General features: G+C 38.4%; 1 protein-coding gene across 1 annotated transcript; it reads right to left on the reverse strand.

Annotated features, from left to right (window-relative positions):
• Positions 1–4915: 4915 nt before the first annotated feature.
• LOC111373830 lies at positions 4916–6687 on the reverse strand. The gene is made up of 2 exons (XM_022996410.1): positions 5973–6687; positions 4916–5389 (listed from the first exon to the last, which is right to left on the reverse strand). Exons 1-2 carry the CDS (start codon positions 6386–6388, stop codon positions 5152–5154), a joined length of 654 nt encoding a protein of 217 aa, XP_022852178.1. The 5' UTR covers positions 6389–6687; the 3' UTR covers positions 4916–5151.
• Positions 6688–18393: the final 11706 nt, after the last annotated feature.

Raw genomic sequence — 18393 nt, forward strand, 5'->3', positions numbered from 1 at the left:
TTGCCACTGGGACGCCGTTAACTAGAGTTTTAACGTATAATGGCCTCAGGTGTTTTGTCAATTTCATGGCTGGCCGTTTAAAACCAACCTTTTTGGCAGCCTCTATTTCTACTTCTTGCTTGTTTTCTGTTGAATTATCCCCTTGTGATAGGTCGACGTGTAGTATGTCACGCTGATCCTCTGTCTCCCGAATTTCCTTCTTACTTTTTTTTAATGCTTCCTCATCAGTTATCCAACCTGTGGGAGGGGGCATTATCCTTGGAAGTGACCCATACTTTTCAGAGCGAGGTACTCTCTTCTTCCTTTTGGGTGTCCCGTATAGTACGTAGAAGTCGAAAGGACGCCCAGATGGCTCCCCCAACAAGTCTACTTCGCGAACTCCCTCTTGGTGTAGTTGCTTAAACAGAGTGTTGCGCGATACTCCCCTCTTTTTCCTTTCTGCTTCTAGATCGATTTCTTCTTCAATGTCTGTCATCCCATCGTCCTCTTCATCGTTGTAGGCCTCTCCAGAAGTCTGGCCTTCTTTACATACCAGCATGCAGGCTTCTCCTTCGTTGTCCTCCCTCTCTTCTTCCTTTTCTTTATTCTTGAATTCATTGGCCAGTAGGTAATTATTGGCCACGACAGGGGGCAACGTACCGAATTGGATAGCAAGGGGCTGATCTGGATCTTCTTCGTCCCTTTTGTCCCTCTCAAACCTTGACCTCCCAGAAGAGGTTTCTGGCAGTTCCTTCATTGATTCATCTGTACCAGTCTCTTTACTACCTTTGAGGACGTTCTGATTGGCTACCTTGAGTAATAGAGGTGCTTTAGGATGTGGCATTCCTTGTTGCTGCCTCATCATCCGTCCGTAGTTTCGCTGGAAACGCCTTTGTTGGGTCCTAGTCATCTCATCAAAGGGTATTGCCCTTCTTGCGCTGTACTGGAATAAATGCCATACATTTGGCCGGCGAGGTTGCGGCCTAAATGTTCTTCCAGTATCCGCTGGTCTGAACTGCCTTTCAAAAGGTGGTCCTCTATAAAATGATGTACCTCGCCCTCTACCAGGTTGAATGTTTGGGAAGAAGGCAGAGCGATGAGGATGCTGCCATGTCTCTGGTTTCTCCGTGTCTCCATTTACTTCCCTTTTACACCTTGCACACAGGACGTTTTCGTCCTTTTTTGGTTCTTTCCCTTTGATTCGTTCGAAGACACTGGGATGTGTTTTAGTGTCCTCTTTCCATCGTCTATGACCAACTTGAATTTTGGCAACTTGTTCTTGAACCCAGATGTTACCATATTTACCCCAAGTGGCTGTGGGAAAGGATTCTCGTCCACTGCCATCTTTTTCTTATCATCGAACGTAATTCGTCCTGATTCAATAGCATCCTGCAATACGTGACGGAAAACCAAGCAATTGTTAGTCAAATGTGACCATGCATTATGCCACTTATAATATTTTTTACCCTTTATTTGTTTTTTATATTTCCATCTTTCATGGGCTCATCCTTACCCGATGGTCTAGGCCTAGCCATTATAGAACAAGTATACATGTCTCCTTTGAACAATTCGGCCAAACACATTTCGACTTGATCGTATGACTCGTCGCTGATGGTATGAACGTCAAAATTTGAGTTTTTGTAATAAGTCTCTTTACTAGAATTTTTCATCTGCTCTTCTTCTCTTATCAGTTGTTCATACCTAATCACATTTGCACTCAACTGGAAAAGGTCGGGAAATTCCTTATCTTGGGAACTTCTTTTTTAAATCAAAGCTCAAGCAGCCTTATGCGATCTTGACAAATTCTTTTTCGGGCAGAGGTACAAAACACTTGCTTCTTGCTGTTTTGAACCTTTGGAGAAAACTTTCTGCCCATTCATTTGGCATTTGACGTAGATTCGCCAAATCAGCCAAAGTGACTTCAGATTCAGTTTTATAAAACTGAGCATGAAACAACTGTTCCAGTTGTTGCCATGTTTGAACAGAGTTCGCTGGCAGGTTGATGAACCAGGAGAAAGCTACTCCTGTTAACGAACTAGGGAAAAGTCTCATTTTATGGTAATCGGTTACATCACCACTTTGCAACGTGAATCGCCCTATGTGTTCTAGAGTAGACACCTCTCCTAAACCAGTAAACAGTGAGAATTCTGGCACTTTATACCCTCTAGGCCATGGATATGCTTGGTCTACCCAATCAGGATATAGCTTTGTGTATGTCGGCCTAATGACAGGACGCACCCCAAAGGCCATCTGATCCTGCACGATTTCCATAATCTGGCTCCTCAACATGACGTTGGGATCATATGGAATTCCTACAGGCTGATTAACCGGTTGATTTGCATTAGGTCTGATGTTTAGTCCTTGATTGGCAACAAAATTACCATAATTAGGTCCATTACCGTTAGCCTGGACATCTGTTCCCTCATTACCACGTGGAATATTCTGTCCATTGTTCAGGACATTATCTCTCACGTTTGAATTACCCCCCAAGTTAGGCATGCCACTACCATTATTTTGATTTGGCATTGTAGTACCTCCTTGGTTTGAAGTAGAGGGACCAGAAAGCGATTCCACCCCTTGATTTGGATTTAGGACAGAGGGATTATGTCCCACAATTGTCCTGGTTTGAAAGTGGTTTGTAAGAGGTATTGCCGGTTGACATATTTGGCCTACTAACTTATTCATTGTTTCGTTTAACGTCTTTAGCTGTTTGGCCATATTGTCATAGTGTGCATTTCCATTTTGTGTAAATCTTTCCATATTATAAATATTTCGAAGATTTACCTGTTCAACGACGTCTTGCGTGAGTTCTCCAAGCAATGCACGCATGGTTCGAGGACTCAACTCCGTCATTGGTTCGTAACGACTGTTACTGCTCTGATTTTGTCCATCTGTTCGTGGAGAGGCATGCTGCTCCTCATATCGCTCGATTACAGACTGGATTCCTCCCTGACTTGCTCCTTCCTTGTCGGATCTCTAAGGCATATTGTTTCACCTTTTGTATTTTCAACACCTAACACCACTGTCCCACCGGGCGTGCCAAATTGTTTCGCACGGATTAAGTCGCTAACAATTAAAAAGGATCAGATGATTGTGTAAGGGACGAAACCTCTTGAGACAAAGTCCCAAAAAGGGGTGTTCTTTTATTGGCGATGAACTTTACAATTGGAGACGAAAAACAACGTACCTCCAAGGGGCGCAAGCACACGAGTTACAGAAAGAAAAGTGTTTAAGTCTAAAAGCTAAGGAAATGAAAGTTACATATTCTCTGTTCGAGAGTTTTGGATTCGGTTCTTTGCTTCTGCGTCCTTTCTCCCTTTTATACCTCATAAACGATCTCTTTGTGATTAACTACTCTGAAAACTGCTTGATCGTCCTATAACTACCCACTTTCTTTGTAGTGGCCATTTTGTCATGAAACTGCCTCTTAACTGCTGCCATCATCTTTCATCATTCAACCGCTTTCGATTGAATTCCTTGAGTCGTGGAACGTGATAAGGATACTTTAACAACTGCCTTGATAACTGCATTCCTTGATAACCACGATGCGTTATGTTTGTTGATATCTTGGGCGACTTGAAGGTTTGGGCGAGAGTAGAATAACAGCTCTGGGCGACCGTATGATACTCCATTCGTTCAGATTCTGGGCGACTTGCAAACTTGGGCGATGGCGTTACCGCATTCTTGGGCCCCTTATTTGGGCCTTCACGTTGACTCGTTCGATTGGACTTCGTTCTTTGGGCCATCCGATTTGGGGATTCTCCAATTGGGCTTTACTCCTTGGGCTGTTCGACTTGGGCTGAATTTTTATGTGTCAACATCCACAATATGAGAGATAAGTCCTCATAAGTCACCGATTTTCCCAGTATGACAGCTAATTGGACTGCAAGGACCTTACCTTCAACAAATTCAGAACTCCTCGTCTTCTTTGGTGTAGACTATGAAGTTGATGTTTTGAGTTGATTAACGTTCGAGGGCAAGGGAAAAGTGCCATGGCCGCTATGCTCACCCAGCAGATTTTGAGACCATAAACCAAGGACGAGACCTTCTTTGAGATTATGGACTTCATCCACACCAGCATGAATCGATTTTTCTGATTCTATATGGTAAACTCTAGATTAGAAGCAGTCCCGCAGCAGGTCGGAACTCTTCTAAGCATGGTTCTGTACCATCCACAAAACCCAGAAGACCATGGATGTCAAGGGCACCTTCTTCTTGAGAGGACTAGTTAAATAAGATGATGGTCCTTCAAATCTCACATGGACAAACCGAACAAGATTGCTTGGTGGAATGAAGGTGACAACATAAGATTTTATTATTGTGGGTACAAGGCCAAATCGGGCTCTGATTCCATGAAAAAATTGATGAGAAGGACTTGGTCAATTGTATCAAAGTCATGTGTTCATTGTTTCTTTATAGACAAAGATATTAAAGATTTTGAATACATTCCAAATATACATCTTTCAATATTGCGATCATATAATTAAAGACTTCATAAAGATGAGAATAAAGTTGAACAAACAAGGTCAAAGATAGGAGCTTTTTTTAGGGAATGAAGTGGCAGATGTTGATCGACAATTTTTTCTTTAAATTTTTCTCAACTGTCAATGAGAAAATGCCAATGTTATCTGTTTTAAATCCATAGCATTAAATGTGTTCCTGTAGCATAATTGTAAAGATAATCCTATTGCTAGGCTGGATGTATGGCAGAGTTGGCACTGTCATCATTCGTTCTGTTAATCTGCACGTTGGCGTCCTTGAGAGAATCAAAAACTGAAATGGAAGGTTGCCGTCTAACAAGTCGCTCATTTTTTAATCGTTGCTATATTATTTCTATTCTTTTTCAATGCAAACCAAATGGCGGTCATTCTTTCTTCAAGTTTTAAGATTTTATATTATAAGATTTGTTGATAAAAGTTCATACAAGTGAGGAGATTTTCTAATTATGCCTCTGTTGGGTTTCTTAAACACGAGCTCACCCAAGTACACAGACAAAATGACCAAATTGCAACAAATGTACAAACCGAAAATACAGATACAACTCGGAGAAATGTATGGTAAACGAACACTATAACCACCAATACCTATCTACTCATCACTATCTTTCGCAAGCCTGTGGACATCATACCAGTTTTTCCACCATCTTCTGAAAGAACTCTTTCATAATAATATTTATGATGGAATGTGAATGTGAAAAAGCCAAGATATAATGAAAGCAACAACCACGCAGGCGAGGAGAAAATTTAGAAAACGGTGGCCATTTAAGCAACTTCGAGTTTCTGCACTTGCTAGTCCTGCAGCCGAGGCTGTATTTGCTACAGTTGAATTGCTTTCATTCGTCTGTTGTGATGCCTCAATATCATTCGGGCCAACCACATTCTGCGCAATTGAATTACAAATTTCACATGTCCTGAAAATGACAAATGACAGTAAGATATTGAAGGAGGAAGTGAAACCTAGATTATCTCCTCTCCCCGATAATCTTAACTAAGGGTCAAATCTTAACTTCAATCAAGCGAAGGAAATCTCAAAGATGACATAGCAAATAAACTTCATAACAATAATAAATAAATAAAATCATTGGTTTAAATAGAAGTTTAAGAAGTCCTTTCGACTACTTTAATTTTTTCCTTTTGTCTTTTCCTCACCTTTTTTAATCAAGAACATGTTTACATACTTTTCTACATTAATTAAAATTATGGTAACTGCATCATCCCTCGACCAACATAGTACACAATGTTATTACCACTCATATCCCATAAACCAAATACCAGGGAAGCAAAATACTAAACACATTCGTGTCTTGATAACCTCAAAATAAACAACAACAACAACATAGAAAACATATCGGTTATTAATAGAGATAGTATTAGCAAGAGATATCATATTATTTGAAACCCGATTTGCTCAATTTCATGGCCTCCAACTCAGCATAAAAATGTCAGAATTCACAAAAAAATCCATGTAATATCAAGACAATTTGGAGTACTCACTTGTTTCCTTTGATTTTGAACCAAGTCTCAGCACAATGCCTATGAACAGCAGCCAAATCATCCTTACAAGAACAACCCAATTCAATGGCAACACCTGTTTCTGGGCTACGACTCACCAAACTCAAATGGCAAATCCTACAATCTCTCTCAACTTTCCCCAAATGCTTCTCATTATCTCCATTTTCTCTGTCTGCTGAAGAATCACCCACAGATGAATTTCTCCCAGATTCCAAATTTTGAGGTACTAAAATCTGTCCAAGCCTAGAGCCACAGCACCAGTTGTAATCATCACAAGAACCATCACCATCAGCTGTGGAATAAAGTTGAGAGTAAGAAGAACCGTCATCCGCGTCGGAGAAACGTAGACTCCCCTCGCCGTTTTCTAAGTCTACACTAGATATTTGTAAACCAACCATAGCAAATGTCGTGAGTGCTATACAGCCTTAAAGACTGAATCTTTATAGTCTTTATGTGCTAAATTTAGCCTCTTTATGCTGCATTTATGACTTCTAATAGTATAAATTCAAGAACTTATCAGTTCATATAGGATTAGGTGATCTTTCAACTCCCCATTTGTACAGAAAATGTTGACTGCTTCAGTAAAGTGAAAAGGCTGATGGAGTGGATTTCAGAAGGAAAAGAACAAGAATTTGCCATAGAAACACACACTATTTTCTCTGTATGTGTGTGTCAGAGTGGACTGGCGTGGGGTGAATTTTCCAAATATATGTCGTTTGGATTTCCTAGAGAAAGAACAAATGATTTTGTTACCAAAAAGACTTGCATATTAGTGCTTGTTTTATATGAATTTTGTTAATCGATTTTTTTGACCGTTAAAGATAAAGTGAATTCTACTTGTAAGAAAAGAATTCAAAAATAACTGTTGAAATAGTGAAATAACGATCGAAAAATTAATATTAATTGGATTAAAATCTTTACTAAACATGCTCAATTTCTTGCACAAGTTAAAACTTTAATATTATTTAATTTGTGTATCATCGCGAGAATGATCAATTCGATTTCTTTTTAGGTAAGTTCTCTATAATCTTGTGGGCAATGTTTGATAGGACTATATTTTTCATGGAAAATAGAATTCAAATTCCAATTTTCACTTTTTGATTGTTTGATAACATGTTTTTTTTCTATGGAATTTGGTTTTCTTAAAAGTTGGAATTTTCTTGGTTTTGCTTGAAAACCAAGTGGGAATTGGTTTTCTAGGTGTTGTTACGTTTTTTTAAATTACTTTTTATTTATTTATTTTTTTGCAGTGGAAACAACTTATATTTCTAATTGTAAAAAAATAAAAAAATAAAAAATAAAAAATTCTTTTAATTGACAATTTTCATATAAAACAAACCAAACGAACACCAAAAGATAGATGATTTTCTTTGATTTTTTTTCTTTTTGGTAATGGAAACAATTTTTATCCCAATACCAGTAAATTTCATCCCTTTAATTGACAATTTTCATGTGAAATAAAGTCAAACGAACACCAAAAAATACTTTTATTTCAATATTTTTCACATGAAAAATTATACCAATCAAACACAATAATTAACTATTTCCAATAAAACAATTTCTAGACAATTCAATTCCCTGAAAGTCGTTTTCTTTCAGCCCAAATTCCATCTTTGCAATCAAACTGATCCTTATTACTATTACGATTTTGTAAATAAAAGGAGTTAAACATACGAGCTCGACAACCCAACTCAAATATGTTGTAAGGAGTGGACTGATGATCAAAATTTTCTAATGTTAGAAGAGAAATTAAGACATTAAATACCCAAGTCGTCACAAAAATTAAACAAGGCAATCGTTTAAGGCTCCACATTGATAGGGACACAAATTTCATGAAATTTAGCTCCAAATAATTTTAAAAATGGTCATAAAATGACTAAAATAGAAAGAAAAAAAATGATCATCCATATAATTGCGGATGACACGGACCAATATCTTTCAGTGATTCGAAATGAACCATTAATAGTAATGTCATCGGTAATGAACCAATAATCAATTTGATTTCTTTTAAGGTAAGATCTCTATAATTTTTTATTTTTACTTTTTAATATTTCACAATCCTAAATGAAAGAATACACGAGGTCAACAACCCCAACTTATATATGGGGCAAGGACCTGACTAATTGGTATTAGAAGAGAAATCATGATCCGAGTGGTTAGTTAATTGGGTTGTTGGCCAACCAACATTCGTATCCTAATGGACCTGAAAAGTTTGGGTAAATTCAATGAAATCAAATACTGCAATAGGATTTTAATTACTAAGCCAAACTAGATGGTTGAAAAGATTTTAATAACTATACAAGTCTTGGTGTCGGTCATTTTGTTGATCTTCTTCTTGTATGTCTTCTCTTGCTCTATTGTTCAGAAGCATTAAGTTGCCGTTTTTACAGGACATGAGATAGGCAAGTAGAATGAAGACAAAAAGCCAAAACGAACAAGTGACTCTACTGGATCAATCATGTTTTGAAACCCACACAAGAGATTCTATAGGTCAGAAGAAGACTAGTTACTTGCCAAAAGATGAATTGGGTAAGAAGTCGATTTTGCGGGCCCTACACTTAGCATGAACCCTTGGTCAGTGTACATGGAAATGACTTTAGGTAACTATCCAATTTATTGACAGGACTAAATCTAATAGGGTGGTAAGGAAGCACAAAAGTTTCCACATTTGACCACTAGTGATATTCTTCCTAACCTTGAACAGAATGTAGCAGATTGGGCTAGTTGAAGTTTTTCATTTTCAAACAAATCATGAATGGAAAATCCAGAAATAATTATTCAAGATCAGCAAAGAATTATTCAAACAGATGATAAAGATGAAAAGGTTTTTACATCTTCCACCAGTTCCCATTCAAACAGGCATTAGAAGTTCAAAAAGTGAAACGAGGGAAAAAAAAAAAAAGAAAAAAAAAGGAGCAGAATTCCTTTGTTTAATTCAATATTTCTAACAAGGCAAAGGGAAGAAAAATAGACTGGAGACAACTAAAGGAAACCATGTTGATCTTTGCATAACGATCTTCAATTTTATGGCCTTGATCAATCAACGACTATCTCCGCTTACACTGATATACCAACAGTGAAACAGTTTCCCCGTCTAGTCTATTAAAAAGGACCAGAAAAGAACCTTTTTAGATATTAATCCGGTTGGAGTTGTGACTCAAATAGGAGGGTGTTGTTGGTGTTGGAAATGAGTCCAACTGCATTCAACAACAAAGAAACAAAATCCTGTTGAAATTAGATCTCCTAATTATAATATATTTTCTTGCCTTTTAGAACTCTTCTAGAGTTTGAAATGTGGCCCATAAATACAAGGCTCCTCAATCAGTTTTGTTTAAACATTATTGCTGTGTTTGTAATTTCTTTCCATATTGTCAATTTATAATAAATCGTGCCTCTGTGATAAATTCTCTTTATTTATTTCTTTACTTTTAATCATGTTTCTTGTTCTGATCTTTATCACTTCACATCGTCATTAAATCTCATTTTTTACAACCTTTTGAAATCAACAAGTGTTATCAGAGCTTCCGCGCCCAACAAATCCTACATTGACAACCTTGCCATTCCCGTCAACAAGAAATTGCATAAGTTAACCATATGATTCTAGGTCCATAATAGTTGAAATTGCGTATTCACAAGGGTAGACATTAAATCAGGCATGTCCCCAAACTTTCTCCCCATCAAATTTTAGATTCTAGTTCATTTAACTCTTCAATTTCTGATTTGCGAGTTACCGCTGCTAAACGTCATCCAGTTGTCCATGGCATTGATACTGCTACTCTCCAATCTGCTTTTAGGCCAAGCAATATTACTTATATCTGTAGCTAGCGCATACAATTCATGACTTAGAAGGGATGGAGGCTCAGCATAGTCTACAAATTCAGGACCTAATAAGCAGCTTACATGTGTTCTACACTACCTTGAATTTCATGGCAACTATGGGACTAATCGATCACCATAAGCTCCTCCGAGCAATTTACTTATCCCAACGGATTGTTTTGAGGATTGAATCAAGGGACCATTCAAAGGACTGGACACTAGACATGGATTTAAGTTTCTGGGCTATTCTTGGAATTACGAACTGTAAATGCAATGATATGAGCCACTGGACGGAATAGAGTTGAAAGGCCTTCACGTGTGTCAATAGATTGACCTTCTGACTGAATCCTCTCTTCATTGTGCTCATAACTTGCAAGTTCTAAAGAGAAGAGATCTTTCCCTTCATTGGATGTTGATGAATTGCAAGATGGAGTTTTGATGCTTTTGATTTTTCTGCACTAGCATAATATTCATTTGTTCTTGAATCATTGAATTCTGAACCTATCACTTTTGAAGAAGCCATTAAATGTCCCTGTGAGAAAAGAGAAGAGTAGAAGAAGGAGGAATAGAAGAGGGAAGAGAAGAGAAGTGGAATGGCGCCTAGGCGCCTTCTCGGCAGAAACTTGGCGCCTAGGCGCCCCGAGTGTTGGAACAAATCAGAAACATGGCGCCTAGGCGCCTCGATAGGTATATATATTGCCTATTTTTTCCCTCCTTCATTAGTTCAAGACCTAGACCCGAAAATAGAGAGAAAATTGAGAGAAAACTTGGAGAGAATTTTACAAGATTGAGGTTGTCCATCTTGGGTATAAATTCAAAGTTATTTTCTTTCTTGGGGATTAACTTGAGGCATGTTCAAGTAATCCAAATACATTGTTCTTCATTTATTCCATTGAAATCATTTATTCCTCATTTTCTTGTTCTTCAAGTGGTTTGGAATTTTTCACATTGTCAAGCTTTGTTTGATCTTGGGCTATCTTTGGGAGGTGTTTTCCCAACAATTTGGTATCAGAGCTTCTTCCTAAATCAAGGTGGTTAAGCTTCGATTTTTGGTGAGTTGCTTGAACTTTGTTGTGCACACAAGGTGTTTGTGAAAATTCCCAAGTGAACTTTTGTGGTTTATTTTTGGTAAACAAGTGAATAAATTATGTCTACTAGAGGAATGGTGAAGATTGGGAAGTATGAGATAGAGAAATTCAATGGGAAGAATGATTTTTCATATTGGAGAATGCAAATGAAAAATTTGTTGATTTCTCAAAAGTTGCACAAGGCATTGGCGGGAAAGGAGAAGAAGCACGTTGATATGTCGGACGAGGATTGGGAAGAGCTAGATCTTGAGGCACGAGCGTCTATCATTCTTTGCCTTGAAAGAGACGTTGCTTTCTTGGTTGATAGTGAGGTAACGGCGGTGGAGGTGTGGACAAAGTTGGAGGCGAACTTCATGACGAAGACTCTAACAAATCGGATCTATTTGAAGTCCAAATTGTATACTTGCAAGATGGATGAAGGTACACCAATCCGGGAGTACGTCAACAAGTTTGATAGGATCATATCGGACTTGAAGGACATTGATGTGGAAGTAAATGATGAGGATCAAGCACTTCTACTAATTCTTTCATTGCCAAAGTCTTACGAGAACCTAGTACAAACATTGATGCTTGTGGGTGATAAACTTGTGATGGAGGACACTAGAACGTCACTTCTAGTAGATGATCTTCGAAAGATTGCAACTAGTGACATGTCTACTATTGGTAACAAGGAGCAAGCTCAAGGATTGTTTGTAAGGGGTAGAAGCAATGTGCGACCAAAGGGCAAGGAAGAAAAATCTAGATCGAGTTCTAGACCTCTTGTGGAAAGGTCTTGTTTCAAATGCAGCGAGCTTGGGCATTTCAAGGCGAATTGCCCTAACAAAAAGGGTTGGAAGAAGAACAATAAGAACAACAACAACGGTAAGGTGCAAGTCAAGCAGGAGGTAAGCTATGCCTCGGAAGGAGGGGAAAGCGATGAGTGTTACACCATTTCTTGTGATGAAGAAACTTCCGGTAAGTGGATTCTTGACTCTGGATGCTCTTACCATATGTGTCTAAATAGGAAGTGGTTTACTACCTATAGAAGCACTGATGGTGGAACCGTGTTGATGGGTAATAACCATTCCTGTAAAATGGTGGGGCTCGGTTCAATTAGAATCAAGATGCATGATGGAGTGGTTAGAACATTGATGGATGTTAGACATGTTCCTGATTTGTGGAAGAACCTTATCTCTGTTGGTGCCTTAGACTCCGGTGGTTGCAAGATTGTAACATGGAATAGAGTAAAGAAGGTTGTTCGTGGTTCTTTGATTGTGATGAAGGGTATTCGTGAAGGCAATCTCTATGCTCTTCAGGGTACTACAGTTACTGAAGATGTAGCAGTTGGAACAAGTGGAAGTGGTGGAGACCCATGTGAGTGCACTCGGCTATGGCATAGGAGGCTTGGGCATATGTTTGAAAATGGGCTAGATTTGCTAGTCAAGAAAGGTTTGCTAAAGAACTTGAAGAAGCCTTGCATGGATTTTTGCGAGCATTGCGTGTACGGTAAAGCACACCGAGTTCAGTTCCAGTCTAGCAAACATAGAAGCAGAGGCATTCTAGACTATGTGCACACGGATGTATGGGGTCCGGCTTCTGTCACTTCCAAAGGCGGATCTAGGTATTTTGTTACATTTGTTGATAATTATTCTAGATATGCTTGGATTTATTTTTTGAAGCATAAGAATGAGGTATTCGACACTTTCAAGAAGTGGAAAGCAATGGTTGAAAACAGAACAGGAAAGAAATTGAAGACACTGCGATCTGATAACGGTACTGAGTATACAGATAGCGCTTTCAAGGAGTTCTGTGGTAAGGAAGGCATTATGAGACACTGGACAGTTAGAAATACATTGCAACAGAATGGGGTCGCGGAAAGACTGAATCGCATATTTCAAGAGAAATCGATGTTATGCGATCCTATGCTGGTTTGGGCAGAGAATGGTAGGCAGAGTCGGTTGCAAATGCTTGCTACATAGTGAACCGGTCTCCACATTCAAGGTTAGATGGAGATGTACCTTACAGGGTATTGACAGGAGAACATGCAGATTATGAGAAACTCAGAACATTCGGATGCACAGCCTACTATCATGTCAACGAGGGAAAGCTTGATGCGAGGGCCAAGAAGGCTATATTCTTGGGGTATGCAGCAGGTGTTAAGGCTATCGCCTTTGGTGTGTAGAGGATTCTAAGTTCATAATCAGCAGAGATGTTACTTTTGATGAAAACTCCATGATAGCTTCGTTGAAAGCTACAGTACCCGGTGATGATGATGTTGAGACTACAATGTCTCAAGTTGTTGACATAGAACCTAGAGATCAACTTGATTCTAGGCATGTTCAAGAGGAGCATCATACAAACACTCAAGATGAGAGTGATGATGGGCTTGAACAAGAGGCGGTTCAGCAAGAGAATGTACAGGCACAGCAACAACAGCAGCTTGCAGATAACTTGGCTTCCTCTAGGCCACGCCGTACTTGCAAGCAAGTTCTAAAGTTGGGGTCAGACGAGCCTTTGAGGCACTATGGGCAGACAAATTTGGTTGAGTATGCACTCTCGGTGGAGGATGATGAGCCTACCACTTTCAAGGAAGCTATTTTAAATAACAATAGTGAGAGTTGGTTGGCAGCAATGGAAGAAGAGATGGAATCACTTCACAAGAACCAAACATGGGAGGTTGTCCCATTGCCCATAGGTAAGAAAGCTATTGGTTGCAAGTGGTTGTACCTACCAAGCTCGGTGGTACAAGATTCAAAGCAAGGTTAGTGGTTAAGGGGTTTGCACAAAGAGAGGGAGTTGACTACAATGAGATCTTTTCTCCGGTGGTCAAGCACACTTCCATTCGGGTGCTATTGAGTATTGTTGCTCATCATGATCTTGAGCTGGAACAACTCGATGTCAAAATCGCCTTCTTGCACGGGGACTTGGATGAGGAGATCTATATGCATCAACCTGAGGGCTACAAAATTGAGGATAAGGAACGTCAGGTATGTCACTTGAGAAAATCAATATATGGATTAAAGCAATCTCCTCGGCAGTGGTACAAGCGATTTGACTCCTTCATGCTAAAGCATGGTTTCTCCAGAAGTGAGTATGACTGTTGTGTTTATATTCGGGAACTTCAGGGAGGTAACTATATCTATCTTCTATTGTATGTGGATGACATGCTTATCGCTTCGAAAAGCAAGGTGGAGATAGATAGGTTGAAATCTCAACTTGGGAAAGAGTTTGAGATGAAGGATATGGGGGCTGCTAGGAAAATACTGGGTATGGAGATTAGAAGAGAGAGGACGAACCGACGAATGTTCTTGAGTCAGAAAGGCTACATTGAGCGGGTTATTGCTAGGTTCGGGTTACAAGGTGCAAAGTCGGTGGTGACTCCATTGGCTCCACATTTCAGGCTCTCTAGTAAACAGTCTCCTACTACAGCGGAAGAAAAGGTACGCATGGATCGTGTACCTTATGCTAGTGCAGTTGGCAGCTTGATGTATGCCATGGTATGTACACGTCCAGATATTTCACATGCGGTTAGTGTGATCGGTAGATTCATGGCGAATCTGGGGAAGGCACACTGGGAAGCTGTGAAGTGGATCCTAAGGTACTTAAAAAGTACCGCGGATATGGGTTTATGTTTTGGTGGAGATGCATGTCATATAAGTGGGTTTGTGGACTCGGATTATGCAGGTGATCTAGATAGACGACGATCTACTACTGGATATGTGTTTTGCATACATGGTGCCCTAGTTAGTTGGCGATCGATGTTACAGGCTATAGTTGCTCTTTCTACTATAGAGGCCGGGTGTATGGCCATGGCAGAGGGAGTGAAGGAAGCATTGTGGTTATGGGGACTTCTAGATGATTTGGGGATTGAGCAAGATTGTGTGGACTTGTGGTGTGATAGCCAGAGTGCGATTCACTTGGCTAAGAATCAGGTTCATCATGCTTGAACCAAGCATATTGACGTCACGTACCATTTTGTGTGTGATGTTATAGAGGAAGGTGATATTTCACTCTCGAAGGTACACACAAATGAGAACCCAACTGACATGTTAACCAAAGTGGTAACGGGTAGCAAGTTTCAACATTGCTTGGACTTGCTTCACATTAGTCCTTGTTGATATGCCCGAGTGGGCATGGCCCTTCGGGGCGGGGTTGAAATGAGGTGGAGTGTTTATGAAGGTGGAGGTGAACTACGGAGGTTTGATCCCGAGTTTTGGGTATGTAGGCAATCATGGTTTGAATGGCGCAGCCGAGTTCTTTTTTGTTGCTTGCTACTTCTTCTTGTGGTCGTCCAAAATTTGAGGTCTATCAAATGATGTACGAGGTGGAGAATTGTGAGAAAAGATAAGAGTAGAAGAAGGAGGAATAGAAGAGGGAAGAGAAGAGAAGTGGCATGGCGCCTCGAGTGCTGGAACAAATTAGAAACATGGCGCCTAGGCGTCTCGATAGGTGTATATATAGCCTGTTTTTTCCCTCCTTCATTAGTACAAGACCTAGACCCGAAAATTGAGAGAAAATTGAGAGAAAACTTGGAGAGAATTTTACAAGATTGAGGTTGTCCATCTTGGGTATAAATTCAAAGTTATTTTCTTTCTTGGGAATTAACTTGAGGCATGTTCAAGTAATCCAAATACATTGTTCTTCATTTATTCCATTGAAATCATTTCTTCCTCATTTTCTTATTCTTCAAGTGGTTTGGAATTTTTTACATTGTCAAGCTTTGTTTGATCTTGGGCTATCTTTGGGAGGTGTTTTCCCAACAGTCCCGATTCAAAACTCTGGAAAGAAGTCGTGAAAGAGGAGATGGATTTCCTTATTAAAAAAATAAAATTTTGATTTTGGTCAATAGACCTAAAAATAAAAAAATAGTCGACTGTAAGTGGATTTTTAAGATTAAACAAGGAGATTCTAATCCTGAAGATCAGAGGTATAAGACCAGGCTAGTGGCGAAAGGCTTTACTCAAAAGGAATGAGTGGGCTATAATGAAATATTCTCCCCAGTTGCTAAGTATAATTCTTTCAGAATCTTATTAGCCTCAACGGCATATTTTAACTGGGAATCGGATCAACTTGATGTTAAAATAGCATTTCTAAATGGTGACCTTGATGAGACTATATACATGAATTAGCATTTGGGGTTTGACGTCAAATCTGAAATCTGTAAGGTTTGTTTGCTAAAGAAATCACTTTATGAGCTTAAACAAGTCCTCGGGCAATGGTATCTAAAATTTAACTCTTTTGTAAAGACTTTGGGTTTTATAAAAAGTAATTATGATTACTGTCTCTTCCATAAAGGTTCAGATGGACCTGAATCCATTTATTTGCTATTATATGTTGATGATATGTTACTTGCTTGTCATGATAGAACTAAGATTGATTCTATTAAAACAAAGTTAAAATTTGAATTTGAAACGATATATTCAAGATAAGCTCAGAGGATTTTAGGAATGGAAATAGATAGGGACAAAAATAATTGCATATTAATGTTGAAACAAGGCTGCTATGTGAAGAAAGTCCTTGAAAAATTGTCTATGCTTGAATGTAAGCCTGTTTCTCCTCCTATTGCTAATCATTTTAAACTGTCTAGTGAACAATAACCTAAAACAGATGATGAATTTAAAAGAATGGAAAAAGTACTTTATGCTAATGCTATGGGTTCCATTATATATCTTATTGTTTGCACTAGACCTGATTTAGCATATGGTATTAGGGCTTGTTTGGGAGCATTTTTTCACCCAAAAAATTGATTTTTTGACCGTTATTTTACTATTTCAGCTGTCATATTTGACTTTTTCTCTCACAAGTGGAGCCCACTTTTCTTCTAACGGTCAAAAAAATCAATTCTCAGAATCACTCTCAAACAGGCTCTTAGTATTTTGAGTAGATTTATGACTAACCATGGTGAAACTTATTGGCTTGCCATAAAATGGATGTTAAGATACTTAAAAGGTTCATCTGATTTAGGATTAGTGTTTAAAAGAAACAATGAAGGGATAAAATTAAAGGGGTACATAGATTCTGACTTTGCTGGTGACTTGGATAAAAGAAGATCTATCTCTTCTTATATTTTTACTTTGTGTAATGGATGCATTAGTTAGAAGTCTCAGCTGCAAAAATTCGTTGCCTTTTCATCAATCAAAGCTGAATATATTGCTGCATGTGATATTGTAAAAGAAAGCATTTGGTTAAATGGTCTATTGAATGAATTGGTTTTCTAAATGATTCTGTTATTGTTTACACTGACAATCAGAGTGCTATACACCTTAGTAAAAACTTAGAATATCATGATAGGACCAGGACCAAACATGTAGATATAAAATTCCATTTTGTACGAAATATGGTTGAAAAAGGTTAAATCAGGTTGGTCAAAATTCATACAGAATTTAATCCCTCTGATTTGGGAACTAAGGTACTACCTCTAAATAAATTTAAAAAGTATTTGAAGATTTTAAATATCACTTGAGGTAATGATATTCTAGAACTTCAAGTATTACTGTTGACAAATTTGGATTGAATTAATTTTTTGTTTTTACAGGTAGTTAAAGCAAATGAAGCCATCTGATAACTCTAGATCCAAATATAGAGGCCAAGAATTAGTTTAGAAAGGTGGAGATTGTTAAAACTTTGGATTGTCTCACTATTATTCTTGGCCGATTGCGCCGTATGCAGTTGGGCCTGATGTTTAAATTGGTTAAAATCGAAGCCTTATAAAATCGTGTTTTCTAAGTTTTGCACTTTTGCCTCTACTTTAAGGGTTAAAAATTGCCGTCAACCTCGCTGCTTTATGACCCTTGGATCGTGACCTTTTGGCTGGATAGATATATACTTGGTCTCGCATTTTCTTATTCACTTGGTGTGAAACTTTAGAGTTTCTTGGTTCTTTCGTCTCTTCCTTCATCTGAATGACAGGGTTTTCTTGAGTGAATTTGTAATCAGTTCTTTATGAGTATAATATCTTTCTTTGTGAGTTTCTGAGTGCTTGGTGCAGTCATTGAGATTGTGAGGTATTTTTTTAATACAGTTTTCTATAATAGAGAGGCAACAAAGAACTTGAAGAAATCAAAGATTTCTTCATATGTTTGTACCAATTTTTGGTTGATGTTAGTGGATCTAGAGCATAATCTCGTGGTAGATGCTCAACGGGTGACTAGGTCGAAAAACTGAACATCCATGTCCTATTCTGAGGCAAAAGCATATCGTTTGTCTTGTTATTTTTTAATTTCTGCAAACTTATTTGTTGTTCAAACAAATTGATCCTTCTAAAACAAGTGGTTTTGAATAACAAGTCATAAGTAGAAAAACATTATTCAACTCGATTTTAGACATTAAATTTAATATCAGAAGAATACTATAATCATAAGCCAATTCAAAACAGTGTATTTATTTGATTTCCATATTTTCTCATGAATAGTATAATTCAACAATAATTTGGGGAGATTAATTAGGTAGATGCAGGAGCTGGAGCATCAGCGAATCCGTCGAAGGAGTCGATGGCCACCGGACCGAGGGCGGCACTGCTG

This window comes from Olea europaea, unplaced genomic scaffold (assembly GCF_002742605.1).
Source record: "Olea europaea var. sylvestris unplaced genomic scaffold, O_europaea_v1 scaffold1168, whole genome shotgun sequence".
NCBI classification, from domain to species: Eukaryota; Viridiplantae; Streptophyta; class Magnoliopsida; order Lamiales; family Oleaceae; genus Olea; species Olea europaea.

What these genes read in the sequence shown, in the direction of transcription:
- LOC111373830 (XM_022996410.1), bottom strand. Translation starts at nt 6,388, where the DNA reads ATGGTTGGTTTACAAATATCTAGTGTAGACTTAGAAAACGGCGAGGGG. An exon ending in TTCAAAATCAAAGGAAACAA is followed by an intron (nt 5,390 to 5,972) that starts GTGAGTACTCCA and finishes TGTCATTTTCAG; the next exon opens with GACATGTGAAATTTGTAATT.